Source organism: Ixodes scapularis, unplaced genomic scaffold (assembly GCF_016920785.2).
Source record: "Ixodes scapularis isolate PalLabHiFi unplaced genomic scaffold, ASM1692078v2 PGA_scaffold3__209_contigs__length_174095766, whole genome shotgun sequence".
Taxonomy (NCBI): Eukaryota; Metazoa; Arthropoda; class Arachnida; order Ixodida; family Ixodidae; genus Ixodes; species Ixodes scapularis.
Window position 1 is genome coordinate 114,681,909 of NW_024609868.1, and position 17,261 is coordinate 114,699,169.

Genomic DNA, 17,261 nt, shown 5'->3' on the forward strand with positions numbered 1-17,261 from the left:
AAGAAACACTATCAGCGAGTTATTCGAAGTCTAAAGTATTAGCATGCCTCTAGCAGTTCGACTATGCATCCAATAGCTCGGCCACAGCTCATAATAATACAAATTATCATTTATACATGAACTAACACAATCCGACAAGTTTTCTCTCTAATGACCACCGAGATAAAAAAAAAGAAGTGCAACCTAACATAAAGTTCCGAAAGAACGCTTACTTAAATTACAGATATAAAGCAAGAAATATGGGGCAGGCGAAAGTTCAGTTCAGATGGCTAAAACGACAGAAATATTTGATATATATCCAAGGGTATGAACGGGTTTATTCTTATTCGTCGTCGCCATCACTGAAACCATCTATTGATCCATCCCCATCAAAGATGAGGTCCAGCAAATTGTGGATCTGTTCACGTCGAGTCATCCAGCAGCCGCGGGTCACCTTTCTGGCCACCGAGATTGGTCTGCTATTTACGCTGGCATTGCCGTCAGTTCCGTTTAAACGCCAACGGAAACGGAAGTCGTTAAAATCCTGAAGCATAATCTCACGCTACGGAAGCCAGTGCATTAAAACATAAAACCCGCTGTGCAGGTTGAGCACCAAAATATGACTGCATAAACTGAGAGAAACAGAAGATGCACGATGAACAGTCCCCCTTGTGCAAATGCAAATGACGTCCCATGATGGAGATGGATTCCAAGAATCAAGACAACTTTGTCTCTAACACTGGATCAGAAAACCCCATGAGCCCGGCCGTTTTCCACTTATTTCAGAGTTGTTACTCCTGTGATGCTAATTTCGCAGTGACCACCAATCCGCGACGAGCGCAGCTTGTGCTTACGACGCTGTTGTCGGTAAAGGATTTGCCAATTCAGAGCTGCTTCTCTTGATTTGCTTTTCTTTTTATTTGGATATTATCTCAAAACGTCAGATGCGCGGGAGCTAAAGCGTTCGACCTTGCGGTTTTCGGGAGATTTGCTTATGCTCCATGGTTTTTTGACAATAATTCTCCTCGTTTAAAGGGGTACTCCGGCCGTTTTTCGAGCTGCCTAAACAAATTGCATTTTCTGACTACCCGGACTTCGGTCGTCATGGTATGCTAAAGATGATGCCGAAACCAGCATTCAAATTTTCACGCGCTCTTCAGTGGTGTGATGTCACACATGGTACAGACTTTCAGGTCGTTCATGTAGTCTTAGAGTATGTCGAGTGTTTTCTGCGTGCTTCTCAGTGAATCAGTAACCAAACATTCTTTTCCCACGATCAAACGTCCTGTAATCGGTTGGGAACATGGCTTACTGGTCACTTTGTACCATTTCTGTCGTCACACTTCAATGTTGCCAGTAGGGGCTCCCGGTTTGAAAAACACGATGAAAACGAAATTCGAAAATTCAATAACTTCGCGAATTTTTTTTTCTTTTCATACAGTACTTGGGGAACTTGTAGAGCCATGTCTATCGGTCTGTTGAGCCAATTTTGAGGCAAACCAGCGACCATGAAAAAAATTACACTATCTTCCCGAGGGGAACCATGGGGTGATGCGGAGCATCGCGGATCGTTATTAACTGTGTTATTAACGGTGTTAGTAACGTTGTTGAACTTCACGGTCCCGAACCTCAGGTTCTGCTGCTCGACGTTCACGAACCAACGCGGCTTCCCGTTCTCGAAGGTAGGGTTCCGCCGCTCGCTTCGTACGTTGTTTACGTTGAACTTCACGGTCCCGAACCTCAGGTTCTGCTGCTCGACGTTCTCGAACCGCCGCTGCTTCACGTTGTCGTAGTTCAGCATCCGCCGCTCGACGTTGACGAATGGACGCCGCTTTGTCAAGCGTTTGCGCGCAGCGTCGCGTGCCCTTCGCTGGGCAGCTTTGTCTTCAGTGGACGTAGCGTCGGAAGAACGGAGTGGAGTCAACAGCGGTGAACTGAACGCGTGCAGTGCGCTACCGCTGCTTATATTCACACTTGAAGGAGAGGAGACTAAAGGAGGAGAGTTGCGCATGCGCGCGCGGCGTGAGTAGAAGGCTAGAAGCGAACACACGCGAAGTGCATGCAGCTGGTAGAGAGAGCGGAGAGAGTAATGCGCAGCTGTTGGAGAGAGGGAAGGAGGAGAGTTGCGCATGCGTAGCGTGAGTGCGGACTACGATGCCGCGGGACACAGACCCGAGCAAGAGATGCTCCGCATCTAAAAGTCGCCGGAGTACCCCTTTAAAGTCAGGTGATAAGAGGTTTTCGCAGAATTTCCAGGGCTTCCGCTTTTGCCACTTTTGGGGGTGGAGTACGTTTGGGGCTCTATATGAAACAGCTATTTCACCCCAAAACGTGCCTGGGCGATCTTTTGGGTGTGGGCGTTCCCTCGGAGCTTTATGGTAAGTATGCAGACTGCAAAGTCAGAACAATAGCAGAGATAAAGGAAATTCTGCAAAACAGGATTTTGGACTCATGATAAGTTTGAAACTGCAACTTTATTTCCTTATGCATGTACATGCCACAACGTCTGCTAACAATGTGCTGCAAACGGTACAGTTAGAAGTCTTTGGGAGATGGGCGAGCAAAAGGGGGACATCATCCCCCTCTCCAAAAATGTTTACTAGAAATGTCTCAAATGTTAAGAAGGGGCAATCGCCCATCCTGATCGTCCCCTTCTGACACCCCTCACTGCAAATGACCACAGAAACCAGAAGCTTCATTAATCTACAAGTATAACAAGAGCTCATCAGGACTTTCATGAGACCCCCAAGTGGCCAATGAATGGAAAAGTAATTTACTTGCACAAAATTTGAGGTGACATAACCCTCATAGAAGTATGTGTATCTAAAAAATACCACAAAATACTTTGCTGTTAATAAAAACATAAAAGCTATTACAATAGCATTAAAAGTAATTCCCTTATGCATTTCTTAACCCTTCATGCAATAGTCAATAAAAGAAAGATGCAAAAATGTTCAAAAGGAAACTGTCAAGCAACTTGACTGCTGCATAAAAAATAACCTAACAAAGTTCACTTCAGCACTAACTGAACTAAGTCAAGGTCAGCTCTAAGACAGCCGCAAAAATAAACGTATGCATGTCACGTAACAGGTTCTAAACAAATGGAAAATATCTCAAAGTGCTCATAGTACAGTGAACGCTACAAAAATATATAATGCTAGATAGAGCTGACAAACAATAAAAAAAGATTAAAATAAAAAAAAAATATTGTTCACACTATTCTGCAAAGGCAATAACAACAGTGGTTCTTTATATCACTCCTCGTCACCCCCATAAATTGCAATGAGCGTTGCAGTAAACATGATACTGGGTGCTTTTGTCGTTGTCTCTCAGCCTCCTTTCTCAGAGAATAATTCGCCTTCTCCACCCTGGCTGCTTCTTACTGGTAGCGTCCCAACAGCTCCCTTCCAATGATGAGTCGTTGAATTTGAGAGGTGCCCTCATAAATCTGCAAACAGAAAAGTTGCAACTTAGCCGAATCAACACAAAGGCCCGGCCGGGTAGGTGCAACTGAAGTGCGCACTGGCGAGAAAACACTCATGTTTTACCAAAAAACTCTGTAATCCAAAGATTCCACAAATCTTTTTCATTTGAGGATTGTTTTTAGATAGCTTTGTCTTTTATAATAATTAGATAGAAATGCCTGCATTTCTATCTAATTATCGTCGGGATTTCGGAGACACAGAGAGCATCTTCAGCTGCTGGATCAGGTGACAGAATTTCTGTGGCAACAAGTTAGAGTTCAGCGCTTGTGTAGTTCGCACCTTCCTTTTGTCCGTGTCTATTTTTTCGCGCTGTTTATTTCCGTTTACCATGAACCAACTTGCCTACACCACAACACTAATCCTGCATTTACCCGATTTGTTCCTCAAATAACTGTCCATAGTCCAGAATGTGCGTTTTTATGTAATGGTTCATTACTGTATGTACTGTATGGGAATAAATCGGTCCCCAAAAATATTGTCGACATAGAGCGGCATTTATATTAATGAGACAAGACTATAAAAGGTTTGAACCACAGGGCGGCCTCAAAAAGAATTTACAGCACTTTTTTCAACGCAAAACTATAACACTCAGTCTCTCAGTCAAAATCGGACGCTAACATTTCAAAACTAACCAACATTTTATTCAAGTTATATATAAGTCTTGAAAATTTTCAATAGGAAAATTTTCAATAGGAAAGCCCACAAATACATAGAGATAAATGGTAATGGCTACCGAAAACGGGCCCATTTTCCCATAAAAATATTGAGAAAACATTTTGTAACTTTTAAATAAGATAATGGTTGGGTCTGATGACATCTGGCCCAGACAGCTATTGTAGAATACTGCGCATCCGCCCATTCCCAAATTTCTAAGATCTGAGAAAATATGCAAAGTAGATTGATATGTAAAATTGATGACCGGACAAGTGCCCATCCCCCATTTTTTTGCGATTATCTCTATTTGAGTGGGCGCTTGTCCGATATTTTACGGTGGTGCTACATTTGGGCGGAGGCTGAGTGTACAGCGATGTATAGTTTATTTTTGCAATGAAAAGAAAAAAGCTCCTTTTGGTGAGACAACCTGTGTATAACAGGTTGTCGCCTCAACACGCGGCATTCAGTCTCATCTGCGCCTCTATAAAAGGATGTACCTTCGACAGCGTTAAAGCATGTTCCTAGCTCTAAAATATGACCGAAAGTTAAGGACACTCAAATTAATTTAATGCACGTAAAAAAACTTACACATCGCGGACAAATTAACATAATCCCAAACATGTAGGAGAAGCAACACCTTCATCTCTAAAAGTATGCAGAAAAAAAAACTGGATGACTTGCCTGATAAATTTTGGCGTCTCTCATGAGCTTCTCCACAGGATACTCTGAGTTGAATCCGTTCCCTCCAAAGATCTGCCAGAAAGGGGTGAAACAGAGATAAATGCAAACGAGTTCGGAGCCATGCTCCATCACATTTTGTCTTTCTGCAAAACAACAGCCCCCTTTAGGGCATCTTGTCGGCTGTTTGTTTCCAGCATGAATGGCATTCAACAATAATGGACTACTCTGGGCAATAGAAGTGCTCCTGACTTGAACCGTAATGACACCCTTTTGCTTCAAAATTCAGTCTTAGAACGATGCGACCCATACCAAAGGGCCTGCCGAGCTCCCATTAAAAAGTTTGGTGTACTCCTGTTTCAATGAAGTTAAAGGCTCATTCACAAAGCACATCCAAATACTTACTGTAGACTAGATAAGCTGTGGCAGTTTGTATCAAGTTAAGACAGAAAGGGAGCGTGACTAACACCAAATGGCTCGGTGGCCACATGGCCTCGCAGGCACATCTTGATGGGAGCGTCTGTAACATGGCCGTACTAATTGTGTTCTGCATATGTTTAGACGATAAATTTAGCCAGTGCAGCACCACTGTTAGCCTGGGGTCTTTAATGTGCATTATGCAGTAACGATACATGACCACACACCAGTACTACAATGGTTGTCAAGATCAAAATTGGCAAGAGACAAAAGGTAGTGGACCTTTTTCAAGAAACGAGCGTTGTCTGGGGAGTTGTCTGCAATCTACAAATAAAGGGCGGTCCAACATGCATTCGCCCATCAGAACACTTGTCATGCGGGACAGTGCCCTGCGAAAATGGCGACAGCAGGAAGATAGGCCTAGGGAGAGAGTGTATGCATGTGCTGAAGAAGCTTACTGGAAAAAAGTCCACTAAGTTGTGCATTTGTTTAGACAGCAGGAAGCTAGTCAGGCCCAGTGGGCATCCAGTAGTGTTGTGCGAATATTCAAATTTTCTAATAGTTGCTTTAAATAATGTGATACTCGAAATTCACTTCGAGGTGAACTGCTCTATTCATACTTTTTTAACCCTTTCGCTACCAAAGCCGGTAAATCTCCGGGAGTGCCTTCAGGGGCCAGATCGCCAAAGCTGGTGATTCGCGGGCTGCATAAATTTGTTTTAAAGAGCCATTTCTAGATGGCGCGCTATATAGACTTGGGGTAGTGTAGTTATATTACCAACAAATGGCAAGGGTCGTTCTGTTCGCTGTGTTTGTTTGAGCTTGTTCATTTGTGTGTCGTCTTTACCGCTCGATCACTGCCTGCTTGGAGATGATTGCAGTGTACGGTGTGGCCTTTCTAACGATGAAATCATAGATATCCTCTTCGACAGCGATGGTGACGGAACGTCTGGGGAGGATAGTGAGTTTTCGAAGACCTGTCGATGACTGGAGTGATACCGACAGCAGTTCCCAGTCCGAATCACGACAAGAGCGCGCTTGTTGTGCGACGCCTAAGCGACTGAGGATGGACACCTTTAAGATCTTTCATACGAGGAAGAATCTGTGAGGGCCTAGTGGTTTATAGACTTGAACGAATCACTTAAGCATGTAAGTAAACATGATTTCTTGTTTTCTGCACCGAGTTGTACTGTAAAAGCTTATTATACAATGTAAACAGTCCCACCTAGTGTGGTCTTGTTATAGGGGAAAAACATGCGGTACGGACGGCCCAGCAGCGCGTGCAATAGTGCATGGTCGATAGTGGCAAATTAGCCCCATTGAGTGCGCTTCTTGCCGAGCACCTGTGCACTGCAGAAAAGCAAAACCCGCAAAGCTCGTGGGCTCTGCGGGCATTGCTTCCGCGTAGTGCAAAGATGCTCGGTGAGAAGCGCACTCAACGGGTCTAACTTGCCGCGATTATGCAAAAGTATATGTTAGGCAGCGTTGTCTTGACAGGCTGCGTTCATCATTTGTGCCTGTTTTATTTATCTTTTTTGATCAAATTTTGAATAGAAGAAAGAATATTTGCATATAGCAAGCAGATTGATCAATCCCCTCGATTGGGATAGTTGTGACAAATCTGTCGTTTACATATTACAGTTCATGAATATAGTTGTTAAAATTAATTGAGCCTAGAACTGGACAAGTGGAAGGTTGAAGAGCCCTCACGAGTTCAGCTGAATTTTCGTTAAAGCATGGTGCACGGTAACGAAAGACTTGGAGAAACTATTGAACATTGAATCAAAAGACATTCGGCCAAAATCACTATTCGCATTGAATTCGCTTGGAACTCAAAACCCTCTTTCCACACAAGCCTAGCATCTGATGTCTCCACTGTAGATAAAAAATTTTGCCAGTGCAGTACCACCGCTAGCCTGTGATCTTTAACGTGCATCACGCGCTAGTGACACACAACCGCGCGCCAATACGATGCTCATCCACATCGAAACATACAGGGGTGGGGAATGGGCAGGGGTGCACCACAGTACCCAGGACCCCTGGATTTTGCGGCACAAACTTTCGCTCCACATGCTCCCAGCTGAGACATAGTTGTACTGTGTGAATGTGAACTCTTTTCCCGACAGTACCCATAGAGCATCGACCACCCGTGATCGATGGGCATGAAGATCTAAGTCTTAGAGCTATCTGCTATATGCGAGATGGCGCAGCGATCTCGTAAATAGTAGAAAGCTCGGCAGTTTAGCGACGAGTTTGAAGACTACAGTTTTCATCCTTGTGTTTCTTTTTCTTTTTACGCATAGCAGCGATTTATTGTTGAAATGGAATGCTCATAAGCTACTTAGTATATACACCAAGTTACGCGATTTTTAGAGCAATTAATAATTGCAATACAGTAAAACCTCTTTATAACAAAATGGGATATAACAAACTAATGGATGTAACAAAGCAATCATAATTCCCCTTGCTTGCTAATAGTGGGAAGAAATGACAGTGGCTATAACAAACTAATGGTTATAACGAAATAATTACGACCGCTCCTTCAACTTTGTTATAACGAGGTTTTACTGTATTCAATTTACAAATTCTTATCATTTTCATCTGGCGATTAGGCAGCACTGCCCAAGTTAGTCACTAAACCGCGTGACCATGAACGCTCTCTCACTTTAGGCGCCCCCATGATCACCCAAGCTCTCCTCGCCGCAGTATGATCAAAACCGCTCACGCAACTCGGTAACCCGAAAGCTGTTCTCGCTCTCGCCCCCGCCCGTTGACCTTTCACCCTGCATGCGAGATATTCCTCCCGGACGGCAAGTTCGTCCGTAACTCGTCGTCGCTGGAGTTGGTCGCCGGTGGGTCGCAGCCAAAATGAACAGCTTCCAACGTCTCTTGATAGCAATCACTCTCATTGCTGCTGCGATCAATGTCGAACACTTTGACAAGGCGAGCGATGCCGTAGACGTAATTGTCACGGACCGCAACCACGGAACGTGGAAGGTAAACGAGGCAGCTGAAGCTCGAGACGCCAAGAGAGCCAAGTCTGTGAGTGCAACAAGGAGACACTGCGCTAAAGACTGGCTACATAGCCAGCCTCCAGCTCCGCTCGGATCCGGTTCTCCGAGGGATCCACATATAAATCCATTTATCCACGAAACTATCCACCATTTTCAAAACAAATTTAGCAGGATTATAGAAATATACAATGGGTTCTAGCAGTATAGTTATCTTCTATTTTATTTTTGGCGCGTCATAACCCCTTTAAGCCGAGCACGAAAGCGATGCCACATCGCTGTTTGTTGACCGCCATGGCTGCTTTCGCAGGTCTGGTGCGTTTGCAAGCGTGGCAATTCTTGCGAATTCCCCACAGATTTTTCAGACTCCGATGGCAGCAGTGGGTTTGATGATGAAGTCACATCATTGTGTTTTAATTCTGATGACCTCTGCTTCACCACAATGAAAAACAGCTTAGCCCAATGGCATTTCAGTCATGAGGGTTGACTTGATTTTTGATAGCCCAAAATCTTTTTGTGCTAGAACTTCAGTTTTTGCAAAGCATTTTGTTGCGAAAATGGGTAACATTTTATACAGTATGTGAAATTTTCTTTTAAAGGTAAGCTACGGAGCTTCTTGGAAAAAATGAGTTAGAAGTGAATTCTGGTGTATTTTTACCCCATGAACCCGAATACCCAAACCATTAGCTGCGCAAGTATTGTTAAACGCGAGAAAAACGCGAAAGACAGTTGCTGTCCGTGACGTCATCAACGGATCTTTTGGCTACCCAAGGCTAGGGGGGCGGGGCTTCAGCCCTATTTTGAAATTGCTCTTGTGGCTTTCCGGCGCGTCGCATTGAAATATAATTTTGATATCTGTTATTCTAAAGGCCAAATGAACGCAATTCAAGCGTTTTTTCTCAAATGTAGAAGTGCCCCATCTTCCCTTTAAGATTTTTTTTTTTCTCAAAATAAATGTATGAATCAAATAAAAAAAGATTGTTTCACAAAAATAAATACTGCTTTAGAATTAAAGTCTTTGCTCCGATGTTCGCACAATTTAAAAATCCATTTACCTTCATTTCTATGTATTGCAACATGTTTTATATCTAACAGTTTCCTGGGGAAAAAAATGTAAAAAAAAGCCACATAAAAAGGCCATTTTCCCCGTGGTCAGGAAAGGGTTAGCACTGTATGCAAACTACAAATTTAAGTCACACGAAGACCAGGACGAGCGCTAGTCACTGACAAGATGAAGACGGCAGGACCCCTCCCTCAGATGCCCGGCCTCTATAATAGGTGACAGGTTAAGACTAAAGTGGAAGCTCCTCCCACCTCTTTCCAACTCAGCAGTGCAAACGCTGAAGAGGAGGCGACATCCTCTCCTGCGTTCACTCTGCTAAAGTGAAAAGAGGTGGGGAAACTTCCACTTCACTCTTGACCTGACACCGACTACAGCACACGTTTGTTGCCTTCCATCACGCTTTAGCTGCACGCTTGAGGCTCATGAAATGCCAAAGCGTTATCGAAGGCAGAAAGCTTGTGCTAGAGGTTAAACAGCTGAAACTCTCCCCCTTGTTCTCATCCTGCAGCGAGTATGGAGGCGTACCTGGACGGCGTCGGTGGCGTTCTTGTTAGCCACGTCAGAAGCCAGAGACTTGGCGACCGACGCATAGTAGGTGTTCCTGCGCCCCTGGTCCGTCTCCCACGCCGCCCGCATCCACGCTAGCCTCGAAACCTCCACCCCGACGGCCATGTCGGCCAGCATGAACTGGACCGCTTGGTGCTGCACAGGGACATGGAATGCAATCGCGCGAGGTTGTAACGAATTCGCCGTGACCACCAACACTTTTCCTTGTATATAAGCCGCTTCTTCGCAAGGGTCAAGCGCGAGAAATTACACGTGCGAAACAATGTGCAAACCATCGTGTGGTGGCACACGGTGTTAAATCTACCGGGTCGATCGAGAAACCGAAACCCAGTTTTTTGGCCCGCATAAATAAACTATATGCGTTTAGGAAAGCTGAAACTTTGCGAGAATGTGACCTTAGCAGTGGCAAGAGAATGTGACGTTACGTGAATCAAAAGACACGAGAAACAAAGTTTCTCTGCGGGCCGACGTCTACCCGAGTCTAATCCGTCGAACCAAAAAAACGACAAAAAAATCTCGTCAGCAGGAAAACGAATATTGCTTTTAGTATTTCTTTCCTTCTGGCAAGCTTTTTTTTTTTTTTATGCATGTCCTTCTTGTACATGTGTTATGCTGCGACATAACCTACCTCTAGCTACCGTCGTGTCACCAAAAAGGACATTTTCCAGAGTATAGGGCGCAGCTTCTTTCCCATATTTCCGTCGGTGCCTTAACTGTCCAAGATGTAGGCCGGACCTTAACTGTCCAAGATGTAGGCCACACTGACATTACGACGAAAAAGAAATTGCAGATCGCCCTGCAAACAACCCGCTCTTCTGGCGGTTCAAAGAAAGGCCAAATCTTACTGGCATAGGCTCGCGGCTGCAGCGACTCTGTCGAACATGCAGAAGGTATGAAGGTGCAACTTATATACAAACTCTTTAGTGAAAACAAACAATACCACTTCTAGACCAGAAAGCATGGTACCCCGGGGCCCAATCCCGTCTCCTCTCACCGTGCAGATAGGTGCTCCGAACGTCTTCCGCTCCAAACTGTACTTGACCGCTTCGTCCAGGGCTCGCTGAGCCACTCCCGTGGCTCCCGCCGCCACCTGGGACGGGTGGAGGGAGGACAAACGAAAGATTGTGATGGCAGAGCAAACGGCCCGTTACGCGAGGCTCAGGTAAACTGCCCCCAAATACCACTGCAGACTATTAAACTTCAAGAAGCAAATGCAATAAAAAAAATGTGCAGTGTGTGAAAAAGTGACCACAACAGCCGTCATCGCGCGTGGTGACGCAAACTTTCAGGCATATCCTCCACAGTCGACTTTTGTTAATTCGACCTTGACGGGACATGCGAAATTGGGTCGAACGATCCAAGTCTAATTAAAAGATGCGTGCGACATTCTGAATATCTGGCGCTTTAGGTCGGATAGGCTAATATTCGTATAATGAGCCGCGCACACCACCGCCTGGCGGTGGCAGTGGCCGCAGATGTCCTTTTGCGCGTTAGGTGCGACGGCGGCGGCGATGCCACTGCAGAGCGGTGCTCGCTGCTCCACGGCAGTGTTGCAATGGTTGATTTGTGTCGAGCCCTGACCATGTCCCGTGTCTCGACGTGTCCTCTCATTTTTCTCTCTCCTCGCGATTCGGCGCATGCCGAAAAAATTTGAAAACGGGTTTTCTCATCGATGGACAGAGCCGACCACGCCTGTACTTTGCCCACCGCGTAATTCAGAAAAAAAAAAAGTCCCCTTTTTGTGCGTCACGCACAGCCAATCGTGCTTGGGAGGAGGGCAAAGGAGCGGAACTCGTCAAGCCGCCGCTTCCCACCCCTCACCTTTTCGGGAAACTGAAAACTTTCAGCCTATGGGTCTATTATACCGTCATGGCACACCACATCGTCTGTGTAATGCTCAGCATTCCAAAACAGCCAGGAGGTGCAGCATTTTTAAATATGCATAGTATCTAAAGGCCGGTTTCTAGCTCTTCAGTGTTCAAGTCTGGGGTGTAGCCTTGACAGAGAATGCAATCTGTGGCCGCACTCGGTGCGGAAACTTTACGCGCTACGAAGCCTCTTGCCCGCGACTTTTGCGCGCCACCAAAGAGGCGCGGGAGCAACGACGGCGAACACGCCAGGAGGAAGGGGGGGGGGGGCGCCGGTCCCGGCAATGACAGGGTGCCAGCTGTCGTTACACAGTGCCGATTCACAAACAGTCCGTTTGACATGGTCTGTAATGTGCACGACGGACTGGTTTCAGGCGGATGTAAGCAGAGGGATTCTAAATGCCGCGTATTTAGAACCCTTTTGAGAAGTGTCAAAAAAGAGAGAAATTTTTTTTTTCCCCTCTCACTTTTTAATTACTCCAAAGGTTCCCGCAAATGCCTTTTTGCATCTGAAATCACTTACCGGTGCTCGTGTCTTGTCAAAAGTTCCCATTGCCACCTTGAAGCCGTCGCCTTCCTTCAGAAGTACATTCTGCGAACAGCAATGGAGGACGCATTCTAGCCCGTTCCCCACGTGACACTTGTTCAAAGTTAGACGGATACGAGTGTTAGGAGTGCTCGGGGAGTCAAAGAAAGGTTCAAGCCCTGCAAGAATGCATGCCCCTAATGGCTTTAAATGCACAAAACTTTTGAGCTATGAAAATTCGACTCTCACGCAGGTTTTCTAAGCCTCCCACTTCTTTTATTAACTCTAGTAAGTTTGTGCATATTTTATGCTACTAACAGCATAGCCTCTTTTCAGAGTAGCTTTTTTGACATGGGCCTGGTAAGCTAAGCATAATCTTAGTCTTATGGGAAAAAAAGCCACTTTCTGCGAATTTATGTGGAAAAACAGCAGCTGTTAGCAATCGCCTGCATACTGCGTAGTGTTTGTTTAGTTTGTTTTCTTGTGCTTCATCAGCAAAAACTTGAGTTAGAATGGGCAAGACCTTCTACGAAAGCACCAGTAAACTCTCCAAATATGATATTCAGAGGGCCAGGAGTGGGAAGCCCCTACACTCTGAAGGCATCTGTCTAAAGTAATGCTTTTTATCATCAAAGGTTCCTAGAATAATACAAAAAGCTTCCCCGAAACTCATCCGTTTACGTAAAAATTTCCTGTTATTTCTTAGGTCCGCTTTAAACATGCCAAGCTGAGCCCCCTTTGATTTTGTGTCAAAAGTTGAAAGCCTTTTTTCAGAACTAGTTAGAAGGCTCGATTCAAAACCACAAAGTCAGCTGAGTCAGTCAGCTCAGCAGACCTGATGGAAGCTCACCAAACCACTTGATTTAGCAAGTTATAAAGTTTGATAAATGCTACTCGTTCAAAGGAATGCCCGCGAAATTACAGCAGAAAGGAGGAAAGATTGTTTCGGCGCAAAGTCCGCAGTAGCCAGTTTTGCAATGCGGACGAAACTTACCTCTTCAGGAACTTCGACGTCTTCAAAGGTGATGCCTCGGGTGTCGGAAGCCCGCTGGCCCATGTTCCATTCCTAAAGAGAAAATAAGGACTGAGTGCACGATCCAGTGCCAACTATAATAAGTGCCGCCCAGAAGCATTACATGCTCGCTTCCAGTCCCTTTGTTTTCAAAAAAGCAGTTTCCTCCATGCATCGTGCATTTCAAAGCACCAGCTTCAGGCGGGTAAAGGAGGAGAAAAACTTGCCGCTGATGGAGTGGAACAGTGTTGTCACATGGCAGCTAAGGAATGTGTGCGACATCTCACGACAGAACAAAAAAAAATAGGCTAGACAACACAGGTGCCATGGCACGACACGCTCCCCCAAAGATGAGTGCAAGCACGGCTGTGACTTTGCCCCACAGTGTCCCCTTCAATCACTGCTCCAATTGCCACAAAGAGACTTGGAAGGGTGCCATGTTTCATGTATCAAGAAAGGCTACTTTATAGACCCCATGTTACCTACGTCTTCGGTGCGTCAGTGTGCGGTACTTGACGTCTGACACACTACGCTGGCTACGCTACACTAGTTGGAAATTCAACCCCCTCCTTATAGTTAAATCTGTTTGGGCCGTGCATAGTCGTGTGCTGTCCGAGGAGCATGCGCGGAATGTCCTTTGGCATTGTGCACACTGTGGTGAACTTTATGAGGCTGCGCTCATGCCGCCTGGGTGGTCTTGGTGCTACTCAGGACGCCAGGTGTGCAAAGCATCTGACCCACTTCAAATAAACCTCGAAAATCAGTTTCGCATGCTCCGACACTATAATTTACCAAGAAAGTATGGCTATCCGGAGCATTTATGCTGTGAAAGTAATCAAGTAAATATTTACCTCCATCAAGAGGTATGAATAACACATTGGCAGTGACCTTTATTTCCAAAGTCCTATACAGTGTAGACCGCATGTAAAGTATGTCCAGGGAGTCGCGAAAATCCGCACTATAAGCGGTACCGCGCTATAACCCAAAACATCAATTTTTCAGGCCAAAATACATGCCATCAGACAACTTACCTTTGTAAAAGAATTTATTTTATGTTAGATGAAAAATAAAGCTTAGTTTGAGGAAAGTCTTTACTTCACCAGACTAGTACACTTCTCTCTCAAGTGTGTCACCCATTTTGAAAGAAATGAGTGACTTTTGCCTGGTGCAGCCTTTTAACGGTGTCGCGGGTTGCGGACGGACTTTGCGAGCGTTCAGGATTGCTAACCCTAATCACTTTTCTTCGATGAAAACGCGTGAAAATTCGCATCCTTTATACGGTACGCGCCAGTAATACCTTCAACTTGAGCACAGGCATGAAATGCTCCAAATAAGATATCCGGGCGATGTTCGAAAACACAAATGCTTAGAAAGCACCACTGTAGTCGAAGTAAACAAACACGACGACATGGGCGTTTCTGCCATCTTGAGGGTGCCGCCGACATCGCTGCACGAATAGGTGGATCTTTCCTTCTAGTACGTGCTGGGTTATCATAGCGACACAAAACAAAAATTCACAGTCAAGGATGGTGCTTTTACGGGGAACGATGAGCGTCTACCACGCCGTCTACGTCGACGATCACAAGATTCACAACCGACGCCGTGTTTGCGGATAGAAGCAGCCGGCCTGCGACCGGCATGCAACGTGTGTGAACACTTCTCCTCGACCTGCGATTGGTCTGTCGTTGCGGTTGTTTCCAATGCAGCGGAGGGACGCACAGCACGCACGTGAACGACACGTGCGTGCGTCCCTCCGTCGCTATGGCAACTGAAGCCTCTCTCTTCGCTTCTCCCTGCTTCTTCAAGCAACCTCTTTGCCCTGCAAGTGCCGCTTGCGGCTCGCGCCGTTACCTAGTGCCGCACAGGGAAGCGTGCTCGCTGCGCGGGTCAGGCGGCGCGGTCGGCGGGCTGCTCCAGAAACCGCACTATAACCGGTATTTCCCTTCACGCGCCTGCATTTTAAGCGGTATGCAATTACATGGAGTTCTATGGGAGGCGAACCAGTGGTTTAAAAAAGTTGCGTTATACCCGGTCCTGCACTATAAGCGGTTACGTTGTAAGTGGTCTATAGTGTATTACGTGAAACTCACTACTTAAATACTTCAATGGAGCTTGAAATATATCTGTTGTGTTCAGAAATAGGCTGAATATGATCCACAAAACAGTATAAACCACTTACAACGTAACCGCTTATAATGCAGGACCGGGTATAACGCGGTTTTTTTAAACCACCGGTTCACCTCCCATAGAACTCCATGTAATTACATACCGCTTAGAATGCAGGCGCGCGAAGGGAAATACCGGTTATAGTGCGGTTTCTGGCACAGCCCGCCGACGACCGGAGCAGCGAGCACGCTTCCCTGTGCGACAGTAGATAACGGCGCTGACGGCGCGAGCCGCAAGGGGCACTCGCGGGGAGAAGCGGTGAGAGAGGCTGCAGTTGCCGTAGCGACAAAGGGACGCACGCATGTGTCGTTCACGTGCATGCATTCCTCCGCTGCGTTGGAAACAAAGAAACAAACCGCAACGACAGACCAATCGCAGGTCGAGGAGAAGTGTTCGCGCGCGTTGCATGCCGGTCGCGGACCGGCTGCTTCTATCCGCAAACATGGCGTCGGTTGTGATCGTCGTCGTAGACGGCGTTCATCTCATCGTTCTGCGTAAAAGCGCTATCCTTGACTGTGAATTTTCCTTGTGTGTCGCTATGATAACCCAGCACGTTCTAGAAGGAAAGATCCACCTACTCGTGTGGCGATGCCGTGGCGGCGCTCTCAAGACGGCAGAAACGCCCGTGTCGTCGTGTTTGTTTACTTCGACTACAGTGGTGCTTTCTAAGCATTTGTATCCTCGAACATCGCCCGGATTTCTTATTTGCCGCATTTCATGCGTGTGCTCAAGTTCAAGGTATTACTGGCGCGTACCGTATGAAGGATGCGAATTTTCACGCGTTTTCATCTCCGGAGAAGAGTGATTAGGGTTAGCAATCCTGAACGCTCGCAATGTCCGTCCGCAACCCGCGACGCCGTTAAAAGGCTGCGCCAGGCAAAAGCCGCTCATTTCTTTCAAAATGTGTGGCACACTTGAGACAGAACTGTACTAGTCTGGTGAAATAAAGACTGTCCTCAAACTAAGCTTTATTTTTCATCTAACATAAAATAAATTGTTTTACAAAGGTAAGTTGTCTCATGGCATGTATTTTGGCCTGAAAAATTGATGTTTTGGTTATAGCGCGGTACCGCTTATAGTGCGGATTTTCGCGACTCCCGAGACATACGTTATATGCGGTCTACACTGTATTTATAAATGATAATCACACATTTTTATTTTGAGCCTGATGGCTGTAATTTTCGTTATAAACGGCCCACTCTGGCAAGCACTCGAAGAGCAGCCAGCGGAAAGAAAGTGACATACGCCGCAATCGTGACATAGACTGTCTCGGGACGAGTAAAGCTGCGGCGAGGCTGACGTTAAGAGGATCTCCTAGCTGTGCCATCCATCGAAGGGGTCAGCAGTCGGGCCACGGCAACTAATCCCAAAGCTGCTTTTCTATGAATTTTGAGTGACGGGTTAATCTTCTACAATCTTGTAGAGGGACAATGGCAACGTCTGGGACATACAAAAGAGAGTCTCAGGAAGAGCGGAGTTCCCCCTTCCCCTCTTCTCTCGTGGTGGCCGGAGGTGAGACAGTTATTTTCACTACCTGTCAAGGTTCCTAGATGGGCATTACAAACGAGGCATTAGCAACATCCACAAGGTGCTTTTTGCTAATCGTTTAATTCGTCTTAAAATTATCTTTCGTGTCTTTTTCAACAAGAGATTGGTGTGTCTGGAGTGATACTGCTCCCTTGAACACGAATAGACCTGAAAATAAGCGCCGAAATTTCGTTGTAGCATCCCTTTAAGATGCCGTCGTTAAATCTGTTTAGAAGACATTGAACGTCGTGAGGCATTATGGTGTCAAGTCACGATGTGACGTGACATCTGTAGGTCATGTGACCATA

At 45.9% G+C, this 17,261-nt stretch overlaps 1 protein-coding gene across 2 annotated transcripts in view; it reads right to left on the minus strand.

Annotated features, from left to right (window-relative positions):
• Positions 1-2,434: 2,434 nt before the first annotated feature.
• LOC8024050 (probable medium-chain specific acyl-CoA dehydrogenase, mitochondrial) overlaps positions 2,435-17,261 on the minus strand; it is a 73,999-nt gene continuing 59,172 nt past the window's right edge. For both annotated transcript variants that reach the window (XM_040503432.2, XM_029981438.4), the window contains exons 10-15: positions 13,243-13,314; positions 12,246-12,314; positions 10,849-10,944; positions 9,813-9,989; positions 4,800-4,871; positions 2,435-3,427 (exon numbers count right to left, since the gene is read on the minus strand). In XM_040503432.2, coding sequence (XP_040359366.1) covers positions 3,359-3,427; positions 4,800-4,871; positions 9,813-9,989; positions 10,849-10,944; positions 12,246-12,314; positions 13,243-13,314 — 555 coding nt within the window. In that variant the 3' untranslated portion in view covers positions 2,435-3,358. The remainder of the gene's footprint in view (positions 3,428-4,799; positions 4,872-9,812; positions 9,990-10,848; positions 10,945-12,245; positions 12,315-13,242; positions 13,315-17,261) is intronic.